Source organism: Coenobita brevimanus, chromosome 80 (genome assembly GCF_032717465.1).
Source record: "Coenobita brevimanus isolate Jiangsu-jjx chromosome 80, ASM3271746v2, whole genome shotgun sequence".
NCBI classification, from domain to species: domain Eukaryota; kingdom Metazoa; phylum Arthropoda; class Malacostraca; order Decapoda; family Coenobitidae; genus Coenobita; species Coenobita brevimanus.
In genome coordinates this window covers 55,810,885-55,832,731 of record NC_137033.1, presented here as the reverse complement: position 1 = coordinate 55,832,731, position 21,847 = coordinate 55,810,885, and the positions used below count along the sequence as shown (strand labels likewise).

The 21,847-nt window shown below is 42.0% G+C and overlaps 1 protein-coding gene across 1 annotated transcript in view; it reads right to left on the bottom strand.

Annotated features, from left to right (window-relative positions):
* LOC145409362 (lachesin-like) overlaps nucleotides 1-21,847 on the bottom strand; it is a 191,723-nt gene that overhangs the window by 142,576 nt on the left and 27,300 nt on the right. The window contains exon 3 of the mRNA XM_080279831.1: nucleotides 18,014-18,150. Within this exon, the coding sequence (XP_080135957.1) occupies nucleotides 18,014-18,150 (137 nt within the window). The remainder of the gene's footprint in view (nucleotides 1-18,013; nucleotides 18,151-21,847) is intronic.

The following is a 21,847-nucleotide window of genomic DNA, read 5'->3' as shown; positions in this document are numbered from 1 at the left end:
AAACACACTGAGGTGGTTTGCCATTTGGAGAGGATGGAGAGTGAGAGACTGACTAGGAGAGTGTATGTGAGTGAGATGGAGGAGGGGAGAGGGAAGGGGAGGCCAAGGACGAGATGGAGGGATGGAGTGGAGAGGTATATGAGAGAGGGGGTTGTGAGCTGGGAGCAGAGCAGTGAAATGGTGGGGGACAGGGCGACATGGAGACGACTTGTTTGTGGCCACCCTTTATGGGATTAAGGCTTCTGGCAATAGATAGATAGATAGTGTGCTGTAGTGCACAACTATTTACTTCATGTTTATCATGGAGGTGGGGATTGTTAGATGAGAGTTGAGACTGGGGTTGATAAATGAGGCAGAGTTGAGATGGGAGGTTGCAAGATTAGAAGAGAGTTGAGATGGGGGTTGTTAGATGAGACGGAGTTGAGATGGAAGTTGCTAGATAAGAGAGAGAGTTGAGATGAGGGTTGTTAGATACCACAGAGTGGAGATGGGGATTGTTTAATGAGACAGAGTTGAGATGGGGTTGTTTTGATGACTGAGTTGAGATGGGACTTATTTGTTAGATTAGACAAATTTAAGATGGAGGTTGTTAGATAAAACAGAGACTTGTGGTGGGGGTTGTCTAGTAGAGAGGAGGCTGGTGGTCTGGGGGATCGAGGATGGGAGATGGATCGGTAAACGGGGTGGAGGATGCATGGGAGGCAACAGCCTGGTGGGTTGAGAGGGATTCTGAGGGATGGATGACAATGGGTTTGGGCGGGTTTATGGCACGGCACCCACTGTTTTACAAGTCAGTAGACAGTGAAGTCAGTTACATAAATTACCAATAAGGATGTCTTACTGCTCCATCGATGAAGTTTCCGAAATTCGTCTGGACTTTGGAAGTTGTTGGAGGAGGGATGAGGCAAAAATAATACATCTTTTGAAAATGGGTATTGTAGGCTCAGTGGTGTCAACAGTGTGATGGTTTGAATAAAGTGTTCTATAAGATAATAAATAAGAACTAGAGTGTAAGCACATATTGCTCTCATACACTGCGTCTTGACATGTAGGTACTGCACGTGAATGAAACAGAATTAATTTTGCACACATCTTCTATGATATGCAGAGGAATCAATACCCTGAGTGTCTAAACTCTCAATCTGCATTTTTGCCGCCCAATATCACATCCAGTGAGAGTTGTTACGAGCGAGCAAGCGCAGTGAGAGAAGCGATCTTCACATTCATCTGAGAAATGAGCAGCCTGACATGACAAGGCCACCGTAATAGGTTCCAGAGGCTATTGACTTTTCTGTGTGAGACAGAGAAGAGATTCCTTCAGCAGGTAGTAGATATATTAACCCCTCGGCGCCGGGTGTTTAAATAGCACGGTCATCTCTCACTATGGGCATTTTCCCGAAAATGACCTGTTTTCAAACCTTAATATCTCGGAAACTTTGGCAGCTAGAGAAACAAATTAAAGACTATATTACTCATCAGCTCTTCTTCTTGCGAATGACAATTTCCCAGGTCTGTAGGTCGTCGTGTCAATGAGTATTGACGTGATGAAAAGGACTAATTTTCTCCACGGAAAGCAGATGTGTTCATGGATGTGCATGCAGCAGCGACTATGGCTGTTCTCTCAACATGATAATGTCTCCAGTTTTTGATAAACTAAAGACAATGGTGTCCAAGGCACGACCAATGGCACAATCATTTGGGCCATTTCCTAGTATCCTTGGAAAGAGGCTTGGCAGAAGTGGATGATGCAACTGGCCAGGCAGAGTGGATGGTTTTGGACGAAGAGGAACCTGAAGGAAGCGTTGTACACCTGGCAAAGGCACACGACAGACTGACTCTGGCTTGTGTGCAGTGCAGGGACTCCCTCTCTACCCTTTGGTGGCGAGATGAAATGGCGGCTGGTTCAAATGGTGGCGGGAAGACAATTGCGTTTATACACGTCACCCTGCGGCCCTCCCCAAGTCTGATTGTGACGTGTATACACGTAACCCGGTGGATCGTGGTTAAATGAATTTTGTTTTTTACTATATATTTAATCATGAGGCCAAAGAAACCCCTTGGAATCCCAACTTTCCAAGGAAATGTACTGAGAGCTTCAACTGACATGCTCCACTATGAAATCGAGTAAATAAAGATATCCTGTTGCAACACTATGTATGCTTGCATGAATTCTACCAATTTAATATTGGATATTACGCTCATAATTATATATGAACATGTCTTCTAAGTTTAGGGGATGAAATCAACAAGGGTAATCACGCAGTTCATTGACATGGCAAGTTGGAAGCAGAGAATTGAACACTGCACGTGTGATAAATGCTAAAGTGCCTCGCTATATGCACATCCAGAGAAAATGTAAGAGAGAGAGAAAATAAATATTTTAGCTCAATTATCCTTCAGTTATTGTTTAACTACCTCACCAGAAATGTTTCATGTTTATACCTAGATGAAATAAAGATGATAATCATGCAAAATTCTCACCCACTAGTCACATGCTCACCAATCGCACTTTACTGGTATATAACACGCAGCACAATATATCAAGAATGCCCGTGGATTCAGTCACGCAATACTGATGGGACAACAGCTCCACTCTCATCAAGAAACACAGGTCCACCATACAACACGGGTACAGTAACTAGTATGTCCACAGGATGAAAGCTTCCATACACATGTTAGATTTACACGCTGATACGGCACATTCTATGCACACTAATGTGCAGGAGTTCCGTTAGAGTAAACAAACTAACATACTTTGTCTGAACATAAATATGGCTGTTCTGTTTCTCAATATATCCAAGAATATGTACAATACGATTGTTTTCTAAGATGCAATTGAACAGCGAATAAGAATTTATCTAATTTACAATGCCAAGAAAAGCAAAGCATTTGATGAGAAACCGAGAGTAAAATTTCAGTAATAACATAACAACAGTATATAATCTTATATAGCCTAACCTAGCCACACAAGGCCCAAACAACCACAGCCTCACCCAACCAAACCTGACATCACCTCACTGGGCTCGCACAAGCTCTTACAAGGAAAACAACCACAGGGACTGAACAACAGAATATTTATCATAGAAAACCATATACGAGTATACCTTACTCTTTATCATGAAATGATCCTCTCTCTCTCTCTCTCTCTCTTTCTCTCTCTCTCTCTCTCTCTGGTCCACCATTCCTTCATTTTCCCCTCGTTCGTTCCTCTCCCATTCTTTCTCTTTTTTATGACCCTTTCCTTCTCCGCCCAGCATCCATTCACCGCCCTCCTTCCTCCATTTCTCTCCAGCTCTCCCTCCTTCTCTCCCTCCCTCACCCATCCAGCCACATGCAACATATCACACTCGCTGTCTCACACTTTCTTTGCCCTCCTCCTATAATCTCTCATTTCTTTCCTAATTTCCCTCCTCCCGTAACTTTATCCCCCTCTCCCCTCCTTTCTCTCCCGCCATAGATCACAAACAGAGAGAAACATTGCGATGGGAGCAGGAGAGACTGCGGAGAAGAGAAAAGGGCAAGCTGGAGGGAAAGAAGTTAAGAAGGGGAAGGAGAAAAAAATAGTTGAATGAAAGGAGGTGAAGTCTGCATGAGAGGGAGGCAGAAAGAATAAGGGCTTAGACGATAAGGAAGGGGGACAGGGGAGACGAGAGAGGCATAAATGAAGGAAGGCGGAGACAGGAGAAAATTATGGTTAACAGCTAAAGGAAGGTGGGGTTTGAGAGAGAAGGGGGAAAAAAAAGTAGAGGGACTGAGATAGAGTGTGAGGGTGAGAGAAGGAAAGCGGAGTAGACGAGGGACGAGGGGTGAGGGAATCCTGAAGAAAGGTGAATAGCGGGAAAAAGGAGGATGGCTGGGTTTAAGAAAGAGGCGGGAGGAAGATTAAGAGGAAGCAAGTGGGGAATAGGAGAAGGAGGAAGGGTGAGTGGGGTGAGAGATGAGAGGTGGGTACGAGGAAAGGAATAAAATGAGTCCTGAGAGAGAGAGAGAGAGAGAGAGAGAGAGAGAGAGAGAGAGAGAGAGAGAGAGAGAGAGAGAGAGAGAGAGAGAGAGAGAAAGAGGAATGGCAAAAATCTATACTAAAACAAGAGAGAGACCTGGAGTAACTGAAGGTGATAGTGGAGTGTATGGTATTATTATTATGATTTATTGAGCCTCACTCCCATCACTCACTCACTCCACCACGCCAGAATACGCCTCAGGGGCCACCACAGTGCGTTTCACACTTTACGGTCCTCCCCTCTAACATTCTTCAACGTCCCAAGAGTAAAATGAATGTGGCACAATCATTTTATTTAGGGCCGTGTTCAGTTCAGGATTCTCTCTCTCTCTCTTTCTCTCTCTTCCATCGTATATTAATTCTAAAATTATTTTCAATTACTGTTTTCTAATACAAACTGATAGTACTTCACTATTAGCATATCTACCAAATCCCCATTACGACTGCGTTCTCTTTTTAAAAGTATTTTTCTGAGCATTCTGTCTTGGTTCATATTTTATTCTCATCTGGAGAAAATCATACTAACACGCCTCTTCAGTCATTTATTGTCAATATAAAGTTTGTCACAATAACAGTTATGTTTCTTAAATATATCTGCAGCAAAGGCAGCCTTGACCTAAGTGTCACCACAAGCTAAAAAAAAGGAGCTTCCAACAATCTGTATCTTAAGAAGAGCAAGGTATTGACCCGAATGCAGCCAACGGGAGCAGATGGGACGCTGCTGATATCACATGATCCTTACCACCAACCTGAACATCCTACAGAAATTGGTTTGAATGTGTGGGTGACGGTGTTTATCAACCTCATCATCCTCTTCTTTACTGCCACAGCAGGTGTGAGATTTACAAAAGTATTTAACAATCAAATTCCTGTCGTAGGTTAGACTGATTTTTGAAGGAAGATCAAGACACACGGGGAAATTCTGCACTCCTTTATTTCCTGCATAAAGCAGATAAAATTTGTCAAAATTTTCCTCTTATGACTAAGATTTGAAAGAGACACAGGAGACATGAGGAGAATCTGTACACCCTTCCCTCGTCCTTCCTTTGGCAAAAAATCTGAAAGACAGAACAGCACTAACTATTCGTGAATCATGCCCCAGGAGCCTAGTGAGTCGGAACCGGGCTGCTTAGTTCTGATATTTAAGCTGAGTGATCAATCACTCACCTGAGTAGTGTTATGCAGGGAATAATGTCCAGCCTCTCTGATCGAAACCTTTATGCGCTACATATCATTAGGACGCCTTAAACCGCTGAACCACCAGGCGTAAATTGGTTATATGATCATCACTCAACGGAGTAAATGATTTCCTAAGCTATCTATCTATCTATCTATTGCCAGACGCCATAATCCCGTAAAGGGTGGCCATTGACTTTGAGTTATTTGTTTTACGGGGAGGGGCACTAACCCTCCACCAATCCACTTGTTGACACGTAGGGAGCACGTATGGTCTGGTTATAATGTTACCACCCAGCGTTGTAAATGGTTTCTTGACTTACAGGAAACCATTTGGCTTGTCACTCAATGTGAAGCCACCTGTAAAGGAAAACAATAAAAAGTGACAGGAAAGACGGGAGAAATAGGAAGAGAGGAGGGCAGGCACAGAAAAAAAAAAAATGAAAAGGCTAAGGAAGAAGTAGGCAGCACTACATCAAGTGAGTGGATGATGCTCGCTGCCACCTACCAAAAAATTATTTAGCTTGTCACTTCGTGTAGGATGGGTTACACTATATCGTGTGCATCGTGAGTACAGTACAACAGACACACACACACACAAGCACTGTATATATAGATAGATAGATAGATAGATATAAATATATATATAATTTTACATAGATAGATAGATAGATAGATAGATAGTTAGATATCGACAGATGGATAGATAGGTAGATAGATACACGTATATATACATACATAAAACATATACATGTATACACATAACAAGACAGATAGACAGACAGATTGACTGACTGACTAACAGATCGTCAAGCATATATATCTATGTATCTATATCTACATCTATCTATCTATATAGATAGACAGATTGATTGATATACAGATATATACATATATAAAACATAAGTAATCCCTTTACTATCCGATATAATAGAGCCAAAGGCATGTCCGGAAAGTGGTCCCATCCAGAAAGTGGGCCCCTGGCTCCTGGACTGATACTTAAAAGACCCTAACCCAGCCTAACTTTGAAAGCCACCTAAATAACTCCCTACCGGACATGCATAGCACCTATTTAAACCTATTTAAGACCCTATTCACACCAATAATGGACATAAAGCATGAAATAAATGAAAAGGAACCAAAGAATGAGGAATCAGAGGTGACTGTACCACAGCCAGGGTACTTACAGCACGTCTGTGGCCGCCATCTCTAAGGCTTTGGCAGTGGTGAAAATGCTCTTGAAGTATGTACAGTACTCCAGTGTTGTGCTGCACTTAATTCTTTGCACTGTAGTTATAATTGTTTGACACTGCACATCGTTCCTAACTGCATCACGCCAGTTTCAACCGCCAATATGCGCTTCACAGTTGATCCTTTGCACTCTAAGTTCTAATTTCTTAACACTGCACAACACTGTAAATTCCCGTGTGGTCTGGCGGCGAGGTATTGCAGTTTATTCACTGTTTTTTTTTTTTTTCTCACAAAAAACGAGCACATGTGACTTCCATTGCAATAAGCATCTACTCACCATCGAAGTTAGGCAGTAACTGTATGACGGGGAAACAGAGTTGCCAGATCGCAACAGCCAAATTACCAAACTCCTCAATTTTCATTATTAAATTTAACTTTTCATTACCAAACTCGTAAAGCTAGCATTTATTCATCACTAATTATATATATAAGTGGAAATACATGTAATCACTCTCCTTATAATTGACAGCTTGTTGCTTATTTTCACGCTATGTAGGCTAGCAGATTAATCAAAGAGAGCAATCAATTCACCATCTCCATCCTGTGTATCCTCATAGATGTGAAAAATCCGTTTGGTAATGCATTATTCTGATTCATTACCAAACGAATTTTTCATTACCAAATTGGCCCACATTTCGTAATGAAAAATACCAAATGGCAACCCTGAGAGGGGAGGGCAGAGGGGGAAGGAAGGAAGGGGTGAAGAGGCCATGTGTAAACCAGCTGTTCGGCAGGGCGCGGCAATTTCAAATTACGGCGGGAAAAAATTCGAATTTTGGGGGGATTTTTTTCTTTTTATGGCCATTTTTGGGTTCCTAAGGTCCAGACCCACAATGTCCGGTAAGTGGGATGTCCGGAAAGTGGGCGTCCGGAAAGTACGGGGATTGACAGATAGAAAGACAGATTGACAGACTGCGTAACAGATCGTCAAGCATATCTATCTATCCATCTATCTATAGATAGATAGAGAGATAGATAGATAGATAGATATACAGATATATACATACATAAAACATATACATGTATACACATAACCAGACAGATACATAGACAGAAAGACTGACTGATTGACTCAAGCCTCTCTGGTCTGGTAATAAACCGATGGATCTATCAGTACTATTAAATAACTTGTGTGAAGTGGTTTCATGCAACTTTGAGTGCTATAAATTACCAAGGTCAATATCTGCACTCATATCACTGGACACGATGGCTTGGATATGCTGAAGACCTTTAAGATAGAGATATTCAACCTGGGAATATCGATACTGAGCAAGAAGATCAAGTAAATGATGATTTACGTTCAGTCTTTTTAGAAAGAGATAAAGGAAACTAAGAAGGACATAACACATGGTACGGCTCCAGGACAAGATAATGTCTCTGCAAAATTATTAAAAGGCCTTAGAAGTGATAAACAAGAATGGAGAATGATCGTACGGCTTCATGAAATCTACTGTGATAACTAATCCTAAGAAATCACGAGTTACCAAAACCTAAGATTATATTAATATAAAGCCGGTATGCCATAGATCAAAATTAATGCTGAGAACGTTAACTTAATGACTGACATACAGCGCAAAACATTGTACTGGGAAACATCAATTTAGATTTCGATCTGGCTGTGGAGCAACAGAAGCGACTGATGTTATGATTGTAATGGCAGAAAATGATCATTTGTTTCGCTAACTTCAAAAATGCCGTCGGCAGAGTCCTGCCGATGATACTAATAAAAATTCTACGGAACATAAATTCCGACTGGAGAGATCTACAGCAAATTAAAAAGGTATACTGACCAAACTGTGGGCTTTGGTGATGCAGGAGTAAAATCAGAATCAGGTCTGAAATGGAAGAGAAATGAAACAATTACGTTTTCTCCATTTCCCACTGTTCATCAATTATGCAGATCCAACAATGGCTGAAGCATTTTCAGGATTGAGAAAGGGAGTACTGTACGTGTATAAGGGAGTGCGTTAAATCATGATGTTTGAAGGCAATGCAGTTGTAAGCTACACCGATGCAGGACCTCAAAGAATTGCTGATAAATAAACGGCGCAGACAAATCTAATTATATAAACCAAGACAAAGATTATGAGGACTGAAAGTATGGCTGGAAGCCAAATGAATGTGAAGACAGGAGACAGCCCTCCTGAAGAAGTAAAACAATTTATATAACTTGGTATCGTGTGCACAGATAAATTAGATTGTTACTAAGATGATCCACGTAGATATGGGAATTATCGTACACGAAAGGAAAAAAAAGGTGTGCTGACATGCAAAATGAACTTGAGACTAATCATACTAGTTGTAACTGTATAATGTAGTATTGTACAGTAGTTGTGTATGGAACGAAAACTTGGACTCTGGAAATAGATGAGAGAAAAACTGTTGGCAGCCTTCGGAATGTGGATTTGCAGAGGGATGCTGAAGATAAGCTGAAAATAGCGGGGAAACAATGTTGTTGCTGTTGCTGCTGCTTTTATTGTCGTTGTGGCAACTCCAGGCTCTCCTGTTCTTGATCCCTGAGAACTGCAGGAAACCGACCACTTCCGCTTCTCGCTCCCAGAGGTCTTTTGTTGAGCTTGTGTTGAAGGACTGTGTGTTGTGATAGTGTGGCGCATGGAGTGAGTATGTTGGGGTGTGGGGGCTGCACTGCAGTGTAGTTATTATAAACCAGCGACAGAAATGGTGGACAACAAAATACTATGCGTGGGAATCTGTTGCTCCGAGATATGATGTTAGATGGCCAAGAGGAAAGAAGAAGAAATTAATGTTGGATGAAGTAAGATGAGGAAGAACTTATCAAGAGATGAAGAAAATGAATGACCCAGTACAGTAAAGCATGGAGACTAACTGGCCCATGAGTCCACCAGGCTGAAGTCAGAACACTATGGATAGATGGATTACTGGGTGGCTCATGTCGGATATAACAATGATTCACTATCTTCTCAGAATGGTAGGTGTTTTTTTTTAAGAGCACGTCACTTATTCTTGACTACGTATGAGTTAGGGATGTGTGTGTATGGGTGAAGGGTCTGTATTTTAGCTTGGACTAATACCTTCACATGGTATTATGCAACGTAAGAAAGATCGCCTCCATCCACCACACAGGAAATAATGTGATTCGTGAAAGGTGTGGAGTGAGGAAGTCGATGGACACCAGAATCGAAGAATGTGTACTAAGATGGTATGGTCATGTGGAGAGAATGGATAACAATAGGGTGGTGAAAAAGGTATATCTGAGCGAATTTGAAGGAGGAAGGAAGCAAGGCAGGCCAAGGAGAAGGTGGAGAGATATGGTGGATGAGTGTGTGAGGAAGAGAGGTTTGGAAGTCGGTGAGGCTAGGGAACTGACAAGAGATCGAGCTGGCTGGATGAATTTGTGAGGAGGAGTCCATGATCAGGGATTTGGCACCCCTTTTTAACATGACAGCATCGGGATTGACTCAATCGGATACGTTAATGTGTAGCTACAAAACATAGTGAATGTTTCTGGCGTATACGATAAAGCCAGGATTCCGGGGACTTCAATGATCAGTGAATGGAAGCGTGGCCCATTGGATTGGGTCAATATGGGATGTCTGGACACTGCTACTCCTCACCCTGCCCTGAGGTGGGAAAGGAGGTCCGGATGGTGGTGATTATGATGATGATGATGATGAGAAAGATCACTCGTACTGACGGGATAAATGAAGATTGTAACATATTACCCCCGTTCGAAGTCTCTCCAAAACTCAACAAAGCCGTCTTGAGAAGGAAAGAGCAAATTACTTATGACGGCATCGAAGTGAAGGCGTTATCAAAACTGACCCGAATTACTGAAACAAGTGGAATTACGCAAAACAAATTCTGGTCAAAAGAGACGATAACAAAATATGTAAAACAAGAAAACGAGAGTCGCCTACCGGCCCATGACGCGGGATCCACGCATGTCTCTCGTTACATAGGCAAACTGTCAACCAAATTAAATGTAAAGCAGAACTGAAATAAAAGTAAGCGACACACACACACACACACACACACACACACACATTAGGATGGGAGGTAAAGCAGGTAGGTGTGGTGTTGACCAAGATCCATCGTGTCTGCAGAAATTCCAGAAGTTCCTGAAGGGATGTGGTTTACACGACCCCCCATTCGGACCCTCACACCCTCCCAACTCCCCTCCCCTCTTTCATACCCACCATAACACTAACAGGCCGCTACCCACCTCCTCTCTCTCTCTCTCTCTCTCTCTCTCTCTCTCACACACACACACACACACACACACACACACACACACACACACACACACACACACACACAGTCTACTTTGATGAAAGGGTTAATGATTCTGGGGGACAATGAGAAATCGGATGAATGCTGAGTAGATATGACTTGATGCATACACAATGAAGGGAGAAGGGGAGAAAAAGAAGCCGTGCAGGAGAGATAGGTAGAAGTGAAAGGTGATGGGTGGGGTGTGAGGGGTGGGGGAAGGAGGATGAAAGGAAAGCGAAAAGGGAAGAGAGAAAAGAGGTGAGGAGCGAGAGGAGAAGGAAGAGGCGTGGAGAGTGAAGGGAAAGAGGTGTGTGTGTGTGTGTGTGTGTGTGTGTGTGTGTGTGTGTGTATGTGTGTGTGTGTGTGTGTGTGTGTGTGTGTGTGTGTGTGTGTGTGTGTGTGTGTGTGTGTGTGTGTGTGTGTGTGTGAGAGAGAGAGAGAGAGAGAGAGAGAGAAAGAGAGAGACAGAGAGAGAGAGGGGGAGGGGGAGAATCAGAGTAAGTTGGTTAGAGAGGACGAGAAATGGCAAGCAGGGGAAAAAATGGCTGGAACGAGGAAGAAGTCTAAAAGAAGAGGAGGGAGGGAAAGACGAGGAGGAGAAAGAAGGGACAGGAAGAAAGAGATGTGAAAACAGGAAGAAGCAAAAAAGAAATGGAAGGGGAGAAGAGAAGAATATGGTAGAAGAGGGAAAGAAGGGAGGACGGAAGAGGAAGACAGGAGTGAGACAAAGAGAAGTATGGGATGGGTAAGCAGAGGAAGAAGGATGTTTGGAAAAATAGGAAGACTGGAACGTGGAAGAGGCTGGACACGAGAAGAGAGGAATATAAGAGGAGAAAAGAGGTGAAGGGAATAAAGGAAGAGGAGAGAGGAAGAGGGCAAGGAGTAAGCAGGGAAGGAGAAAGGAATACTGGTAGGAGAAAGGAAGAGAGAAAGGCAAGGTGAAGGAAGGTGAAACTGATGCTTAACCAAGAGGAGGGTAGGAAGGATAGGGGAAAACTGGGAGATGAGAAGGAGAAGAGAATGTGAAAGGAAAGAGAAAGGAGAGAGGCTGAAAATCAGAGAGAGCTCAGGAGGAGGAGGAGAGGGGAAAATGAGGTCAAGAAGGACGATGAGAGTGAGGAGTGGGACAAGAGCTGGATTAGATCGAAGTGTGTGTGTGGGGGGGGGGGGGCGGTGGGAGAGAGCGAGAGAGAGAGAGAGAGAGAGAAGATGGCAGTGGTCAACAAAGAACTAGAGAGAGAAACAGAGGCGGGGGTTGGGAGTGAGTGTGGGCGATGACAACAGTATAAACACAGGCATAATACTGTGAGTGGCGGTGCAGCCCTGGTGGAACTCACAGGTAAACATTGCATTATGCACTCCCACCAAGGCACTAACATGGTGAATACATTTACCTGTCACCTCATCTTACCCAAACATGCAATATGTATCACAGCTTAGTAAACTGACCTATCACAAGTTATCGATACTCTCTCTCTCTCTCTCTCTCTCCTGCTGCCGCATCTTGTAACAAATGATCTGGACAAAAAGATCCTCCAAGCATTTCCATCTCTATTTATCAACTCCTTAGATCCGGTGGCGTTTATTTCAGCTTATCCCAACTCCTGTTTGAAAAGTCTCCCAAAGAAAACAAAATATAGTCTGCTGGTAGCAAGATTAAGATTTTTAAAACTACCTCACCGATCTGCCAATACCTTAATAGGACCAACACCAAAATCACATTTTTTATTTTTTTATGCAAATCATGAGGGATGTTTGCCACAGAATATATTTTTGAAAAAACTGAGAAAGGTCTGCATGTTGCCGCATGTCTCTGGGCACGGATTTATAAACAAAATTAATATAAATTCTCTCTCGTAACTATTTTTTTTTCACAAAATGACAGAGTCCAAGATCCTTCTTGTCTCTTGTTCTTCCTGCAAAAACGGTTCTTAGCTATGTGAGGATAATCATTCTATCTACAATTTGCAGGACAGACAAGGAAAGAAAAGAGAAGAGTCTTCCAATGTTTCACGTTCTTCCTGTTAAAACAAGCCTGAGTTACGACAGGGAAACTAAATACAGTATAAGTTTATAAGTCTCACTCCTGATCCACACCACCTCTGGTTTGCCAAAGCCACTGTGACGCCTCTCCCAGTCACACCACACCGCACCACACACCACCCTCAACCACTCGCTTCTCGCTACCTATTATGGTCATCTAAACGTGGGCCGAAGAGTTTTCATAGCACCCTTTCCTTAGCGATAAAATTTCTATATTTCACATTAACTTTTTCAACGCGGCGACGTCGGATTTTTCAGGATAGCAGAGCCGCGCGTAGTAGTGACGCGGTTACAGAAAACTTAATTAACCCCTTCAGTTCTAATTCTTTCTCATGCTGACTAATATACCCCGGGGATTTTTGAAAATGTCACCATAGTGAAAGGATTAATATTATTTGGTATGTCATTAACTTTTTTTTTTTTTTTTCACTTCGACAGAGTCTGCAAACATATTAAGTAAATGGATTTTAACGCGCCAGATGCAAAACTACACTGGTAAGCAAGAGTTGGTAGAAAGCTTCCAAAGTTGATGTGAAGAAGATCCTCTGTCCTGTATTCTTGTTACGTCATGATTAATTATTATCCCTACAAATTAATCTTCTCTTTTAGTGATATAACATTGGGTCAGCTAAAAAATATGTCATATTCAAGGCCTCCAAGCCACCTCGTCATCGCAGGCTTAGATCTGCAACGTTATACTGCACTCAATGCCAAAAGTATGGGTGTAAGAATCTGAAAGGAAGCATCACAATACGTGGTGGCTGCACATCTTTCAAACCTGCAGTAGCGAGATGGCTAATAAGTCTCCATTACAGAGGTATTTAACTGACTCTGATATTACATATGGCCATTCTGCAAATACTTATATTCTTGTAGGTTGTACTTAGCATCTCATCCTCCTACTTTGTCAACTGATGTAACAAATGACAATATTAACGTATTAAAAGCAGAAATCTATTGGTATGGAAGAGGCGCCAAAAAAAAAAAAAACTCCTAAACTGACAAAAGTATCATCCTTTCTCTCCCAACTTTCATATTTATTCTGCCTTTAGTTACCTTTCTTGTTAGACCTTGCACCGCTTTACTATTCCCGGTAAATCTTTCTTCAAAATTTCAAGTATGCTCTGCTGGCTCCGAGGTCTCTCTGCCTTCATAAGCTCTTGATTCTGCACAAGGGCCTTATTCCCCAGTGTTCTCGTTACATCACAAGAGGCTCTTCTCATCAAAGTGGGTATGAAGGCTTCAAGGACAGTATTCTCGTCAGTTTATAAGGCTCCCTAGTTGACGTAAATTTCTGTGTCCGAACTCTCCTCACAGAAGTAAAATCGTCTTGCCGTATCAAGAATAAATAACATGTATAAAAGATGTCCGGCTACAGAGGAGGGAAAATGAGACCGTTTCTATCCACTTTACGACGAAAGGTGTCCTCTGAGGTGAAAAATTCGCCTGACGATAACAATAATAAGTACAAATCTGTCTGTCTGTCTATCTGTCTGTCTGTCTGTCTGTCTGTCTGTCTGTCTGTCTCTAACTTGGGAGATGTGGGTCTCTTACTAAGCATGCCTGAATAATCTGTTGACAGTGTGAATGAGAATGTGATGGAAAAAAAGGCTGAAATGTGTAATGGAGACTGTTTCCCCGACCCTCACTAGGAGAGCTGTTCCCCACTGGAGTATAATTGTCCAGACATTGTCAACATAAGAAAAAATATCACCGTACTCTCATATAAGTTTCTCGCTAGTTTAACATAGTTTCCCCTCCCCCCTTTATGAAAGCTTTTTATTTTTTCTTTCTTTTATGTGTCCGACTCTAGGCAAAGGCGTCAGGGCCTATCCCAAGGCCCAATAGACCTCCTACACACCTTCACATGTCACCATATCGGCGCTAACACCCACCATCCATACCGAACACATACAAGACTGGTGTACTGGTATTAGCGGGGGTATTTATACACGTGGGCGGTCTTCTGGTAGATCAGTACAGTCTCCTTTTTACGAAAATCAAATCTTCAAACTGTTCCCTGCTCCAGCCGGGATTCGATCCTGGGTCCATTAGGACTGCAGGCCGCCTCTCTACCGATTCAGCCACCACCTCCCCCAAATACACTACCAGTAAAATAAGCTTTGTGAGGGCGTGACGAGCGAGCGAGCGTTTGTACATAGGCCTATCACCATAATTTCATCTTGGTGTAAACTTTCAACCATTCTGGTGAGGTAGTTGAACAATAACAGAAGAATAATTGAGTTAAAATACTTACTTTCTCACGTTATCTCTCTCTCACGTTTCTCTCTGGATGTGCATATAGCGAGGCACTATGGCATTTAACGCACGCGCAATATTCAATTTTCGGTTCCTGACTTGCCATGTCAACGAACTTCGTCGGTAAACGCTTGACTGTTGATCGAATGATAAAACGTAGAAACTGGGTGATTGCCCTCGCTAATTTCACCCCCTAAACATAGAAAAAAGGTTCATGTAAAACTATGAGCGTATTATCCGATATTTACTCGTAATTGTTAGAATCCATGCAAGAAAACACAGTGTTACAACAAAAAATCTTTAATTCGATCTCATAGTGAAGCATGTCTGCTGAAGCCCTCGGTACATTTCCTTGGAATGCTGGGATTCCAAGGGGTCCCTTTGGTCTCATGAGTAAATACATAGCAAAAAAAGTAATTTGGTGAATGTATCTACTACCTGCTGAAAGAATCTCTTCTCTATCTCACATAGTAGAAACGTTATTAGCCTCTGAAAACCATCGCGATAGGGCTGTGTCGTGTTGGGCCGCTCATTTCTCAGCTGAACGTAAACATCGCTTCGCTACGCTTGCCCGCTCCACTGGCTGTGCTCGTCCGGTCATATCAATATAACAGATTTTGCCTGCTCAATCTGTTTTTTTTTTTTTTTCTTTTGCTTCACTGTAGTGAATTACTTCACTGTAGTGGGTTACTTCAGGGAATAACTTTGATACTTAAATCATCCTTCTGTTCATAGTATTTTAATCGCGCATTATAATGCAGAAAGGCAGTAATGCAAAGGAGTAAAAAGTACAAAGAAAGCAAATAACAAAAGACCTGCTGAGGTTGCTTGCTACGGAGATTACTATTGCTAAAATACCTACGACTACCATTTACCTGACATTCATTCCCTTCCACTCTGACTCCCGTCAGTCCTTTAGAATTAATGCATATGGGCTTCTCATAAACCAATGGAGACAAAACATTACGACATATTATTAGCTTAACTGTACTTCCTAATATTCTGGAAGGGCCATTCTCATCAAGAGATACGAACACGTCAGAACAAGGGTGCAGTAGCAGTTCTGAATATACAGTCAATAGTCTCGGCTTATTCTGGTGGAGTCTAGGATAACTGTATCCCCAGTGAATGGAGGGAGAGAGCCATTCCGCCGCAAGTGAATGAACGGATGCTATGGATTAATTTGCATTCAGCTGACAGTGGACACTGTATCCCGGTAACTGCACCACGTTTTCCCATGTAATTTTACATACACAATAGGCCTCAGGTAAAGGTCATCCCCATTACGTTTCAAGTTTCTAGGTCCCTGCTCTTCCCACACATTGCCCCACTCTGCATCATATCTTGTGACTGCCATATCTCGATAACAAATATACAAACAAAAACACCCACCAAACCCATCCAAAACGTCAGCCAGTTATCACCCTTCACGAGCCCCGACTCGAAATTCATCCCACAAAAACCTTTGCCCTTTCCAGAGAAGTAAGAGTTCATATATCCAGACCCAAATGGGACCATCACTTTCTACTTCGGCACAGACAGGAAATCCAGCTCACAAACAATTCGATGTGCCCTCTATGTAATACAGTCTCTCACAGCACTAATTTACTTCATGCATCTCACCTGCACAACACAACAAAACATCATGAAATGCACTCTCAAAACTCTCGACTGAAGTGCCCGGATTCCTGTGGTACATCAGGTTCACAAGGCCTTTGGAAACATCAAAAACTTCAATAGATAACTACTAATGTCCCACCACTACCAGCACTTCATGATCACCATCACCAACACCAGCCCCAGTATTTACCTACAGTCCAATCTGAGAGTGAATGGTGTGTTGGAGGGTCGGATGGTATGGCTTCTGCATCAACTCTGACCTAAAAAATAATCGTTCACTAACAATATTCCAGTATTCTCCCACCAAGAGTTACTTCCAACAACAACACCTCCAAATTACCAGTTGGCCACCATCACCAACATTATGCCAACAGTATCACTGTGGTACTATATCATCTAACAGAATATCACTGCGGTACTGTATCGTCTGTCATACTGTATCATCTAACAGTATCACTATTACTATATCATCTAACAGTATCACTGTGGTACTGTATCATCTAACAGTATCACTGTGGTACTGTATCATCTAACAGTATCACTGCGGTACTGTATCCTGTCATACTGTATCATCTAACAGTATCACTATTACTTATTCATCTAAGAGTATCACTGTCGTACTGTATCACCTAACAGTATCACTGTGGTACTAAATCACCTAACAGTATCACTGTGGTACTGTATCATCTATCAGCATCAATGTGGTACTATATCACCCAACAGTATTACTGTGGTAATGTATCATCTATCAATATCACTGTGGTACTGTATCACCTACCAGTATCACTGTAGTACCCTCAACAACTCTGTCCTTATCATCTTCATCAAAACCATCTTTCCCATCAGTTTAGAAACAAGAACAGGAGAGTAGAAAAGCTGGATAATTACTAACCAGAGTGCCTGATGTCAAGTGTCCATTCATTCATTATTAAAGCCTTCAAAATTATTGGTTCCACTTCACAGGTCAAACAATCCACACAAAACTGCGCGTCATAGTGACTGGGACAGAGTCCATTCCGTCAGCTTCTAAGTTAATGTAGCGCAAACCTGGTCATGAACTGTACCTCTCCGCACATACAACTGCATCATCTGTCGATTTAAAATCATTTCTACTCTCTAACAGAGGTGCCAAAAACTACCAGTGTCTCACCAATGCCAGTCAGTATCAGCCTCAGTATTTACCAAAGACTTGGAGATGTACGGTTCATACGAAGGGTGGGCTGGAAGACATCCTGGCAATATAGATACTGTACAAATAACTACCAGTACCTCACCACTACCACTACCAACACCAGTACTTACCTTCAACCTGGAGGTGTATGATGTGTATGGGGGGATGGATGGGAGTACACTATGCAATAAAACAAATACTCATAACTAACAGCACCTCACCACAACACCAGTACTCACCTACGACCTGGAGGTGTATGGTGCGTATGAGGGGTGGATGGGGGGACACCTGGCATTGGTAGGTGCCCTCGTCGTGTCTCTGCACGTACCGGATGCGCAGCTGCCAATCTTCAGGCTGCGCGAAGACTAGAGCGAACCTGCACGAGGGCAAGAACGAAAGGTTACATCAGGCCACGGTAGGTGAAGGAATTGAGGTTATGTCAGGTGAAGGACAAAAGGAAGACAGGTTGGGTCAAGTGAAAGACAACGGGAAGAGAGGTTAGATCAGATGGACAAAGGGAACAGAGGTTAGGTCATGCGAAGGACAAAGAGAACAGAGGGTAGGTCAAGAGAAGGAGAAAAGGAATAGAGTCTAGGTCAAGTGAAGGAAAAAGGAGACAAAGGGAATATGTCATGCGTGGTTATAGGACAACTGCCCCCTAACCTAACCTAACCTAACCTAATCTAACCTAACCTAACAACCTAACTAACCAAACCTAACCTAACCTAACCTAACCAAACTTAACCTAACCCTACCTGACCTAATCTTTAGCGGGTGGTAATGGTCCGGGGGGGCAGTTGTCCGGGGGGCGGTTGTCCTACGGGGGCGATTGTCCAGAGGGCAGCTGTCCGGGGGGCACTTGTCCGGATACCGTCATGCATGATAAAAATAAGAGTTCCAATCAAGAAATGTGTAGGAGATCAAGTCAGGTGGAAAACGGAAAGCTACAAGAGGTAAGAATAGATACGGCGCAGTACGTTTGGTACAGTAAAAGGTAATATTACAGTGAAAGTCGAGATATATTTTGAGGGGCAGGGAGTGAGACACAGTGAAGGGCAAGAGTTGAGGTAAGTTGAAGGCGAGATTGTTGTGTAATGGTTATACGTCAGGTCAGGTGGAGCGAAAAGGGTGAACTATTAATACCATGGTAGTGCCATTAGGGATGGGTAGGAAAGAGCAAAACCAGCAACTCAAAATCACGGATAAGAAACAAGATTAAGATATTCGTATTGGCGATGTGACTGTGTGTTTGTATGCTAAAAATGAAGGCAACTGAACCATGCACACACGAGTTATGACAAGTTAAAAACTTGAAAAAATGCGAATTTTGTCAATCTTCTTTTTATTCTTCTCAGTTTCTTAGCTCACATAATCTGAGAAACTACCTATGGAAAGTCTAAAAGAAACCCACCATAAGACTCGCAATCACCAGGGGTAGTGCAGTAGCATAATCGCTTCGTAAAGAAAGCAAACTTGCCATCAAGCACAGAGCTGCCTTTACCTGAGTTACAGTCGACCTTAGAGGTGACGGCAGAGTATCCAGATTTCGGTAGGCGATAATGCACATAATATTCCTGATGGCTTTACAAGGTGAAACCTAGTATGTAAAATTGTTACAAAAAACAATAAGTAAATGCAAGAGTATCGGTATATTTCATATTTTGTAGGAAACAGTTTGTTAGTTACGATAATCGAAAATCCTTATCGGAACTAATTGAAAAGTCAGAACTATCGATCAGGGACAGTCAGGAATAATTTGTGGAGTTCAAATCTAGTATGGTAACAAGATATAATTTTTTAGAAGCGTAAGACTGAAAAGAAAAGAAATTCAATAAACAATTCAAATAAATCATTATTAGTTTAAAATACAGTCCGTTACAATACTAGGAAATAATGTAAAGTCATTAATATCCGTTCCTTTCTCCATAAACGACGACAGAAGCGGGAAAGCGGAGTAGGTTCCTAGGCTATTTTTAAAGGTTAGATCTACAAGCACGAAAGGAGACAACTTTTACTCAAAGACAAGCAATTAAAACGATGCATTTGGACAGTTTTCCATTAAGAAAATCTCCGGAAGATTTAACATAAACCAGAAGACTATCAATGCATGAAATATAAAGAATGAACCTCGAAAATTTGCCGAAAGTCGGAGGTCCTTGGAGAATGCCATCTTGTCATAGACTAGTATCCTCACTGTCTAAATGACTGGCAAGAGTAATAAAATGCAAAGGCTCATAAACCAACCACAGAGTTCAAAACCTCTAAATCAGTATTTTCAGTAAAGCAGGACAACAGTTTATTTAAAAAGAAAGATATTACACATTAAAATCTAGAGAAAAAGTGTGTGCTTTTGCACTGCAGAGTTTATAAACTCAAGTTTTGGTCCTCTTTATTACCTAGTGTATGAGAAAAGGGTAAAATCTGTCATACTTCCTTACAACTGAAAATAATTTAGCATCAACTGGGGATAGAGTAGCTAATTATAACTATAATAAGAGAGGGGATGACAACTGGAATAAATGGGCAAAATGGTCTTGTCCTACCGCAGGTAGGGTATCATTACTAGGAATAATTTCCTTGTTGTGGCATCCATTTTGCTATATCACCATAGCATTTGAAAACAGGATAGTGCATTGGAATCACGAGGGTTTTCCTTAACTGGTGTTCGAAACTAGAGCATCTGTTTTGGAAACCTGGGAAGCAAATACATCAGGAACATTGAGTTATACTGCCTGCTGCACGCGGAGTAATACATTACAGTTCATTCAAACCTGGAAATGTATGTAAGTGTTCACTTTTAATACAACATTACCCCATGTTATTCATTACCTGTCCCTGCCCCGAATTGGCTCGGGGACGGGTAATGTTTTCACTTGGTTTGTCTGTTTGTCTGTGTCTGTTAATTTTAGACGTAAACAAATGATGCAATTTGGCCTAAAATTACAAGGATAATGGGCTATGACATTCTGATGCGTAATTAAATATCAAATTAGGCAAAGGACCAGGCTGTGGGCCCCCCATTTTTTTTTTAATTAGTTTTCTTGCCATAACTCCTTTCAAATTCGTCATATCGACATGAAACCAAAACCTAAAGATTTATATTTCATATCTGCACCCTATAACATGCCTCATTACATCAGGGGGGTCACCCTCCAGTTAGCGGTTGGAGGGTCAATGTCAGGTGGGTTGGGCCTTAAATTTCAAATGGGCATAAAATCGTAAATTTTCACCCAATTTACTCCAAATTTGATATGTAATATCTTTGACTAGATATCCTGTTGTTTATACTTCAGCACTAAAATGACTGCTGGGAACAGGTTTGCTGTGCTTTGGCGCCGGTATTTGTTTTACATGATTCTTTGCGTGTACTATATACAGTATTTTATTTGATACAACGTGATGAAGGCATAGACTTTTTACCCTATATTCACTAAGTTTTCATTTAACGTATTGCAGTGCAGAGTGGCTGAAGCAATTTGAAACTTTGCCATCATTTCTTGGAGCAACTGTGCAGTACAAAGGTCAAGTGCGCTATGTCAGTAGGAATACACATGAGCGGTTCTGTTTCCAAGTAATGACCAGCTGCAAATGTTGAGTCTGGAGGGTTACAATTACCAATGCAGAAGAAGAACAAGAACAGGATGATCAAGAAGAAAAAGCCCCAAAAGAATGACCCCCCCCCCTCTCCAGAGGATGATGCAAGTATATAGGAAGTATTCGTAGTTATCTGCCCTCACAGTACAGTACAGCGTAATATTAGTGATGCTTTTTATTGCTGCAGATGTATAGTCAGCCAAAAAACTCGTGTCTTCGTTCCGAACCCCGTAAATATTCGAACATATAAGTGGAAGCAGCAGAGATAGCTTCACAAGTCTGGTAACTGGGTCAGACCAGACGGTGGTGGAGGTGAGTGGATTGGGGGTGGAGGTGGGGTAGTGGAGCGTGTGTGTGCAGTCATGTTTTATATACCATGCATTACCGAAGGTTGGAAGCTGTTGGGAGTAACATACTGGGTAATAGGGTTATAGTCAATTTTTATCAATATGTCGCTAAATGTCTAAATATGCATCATC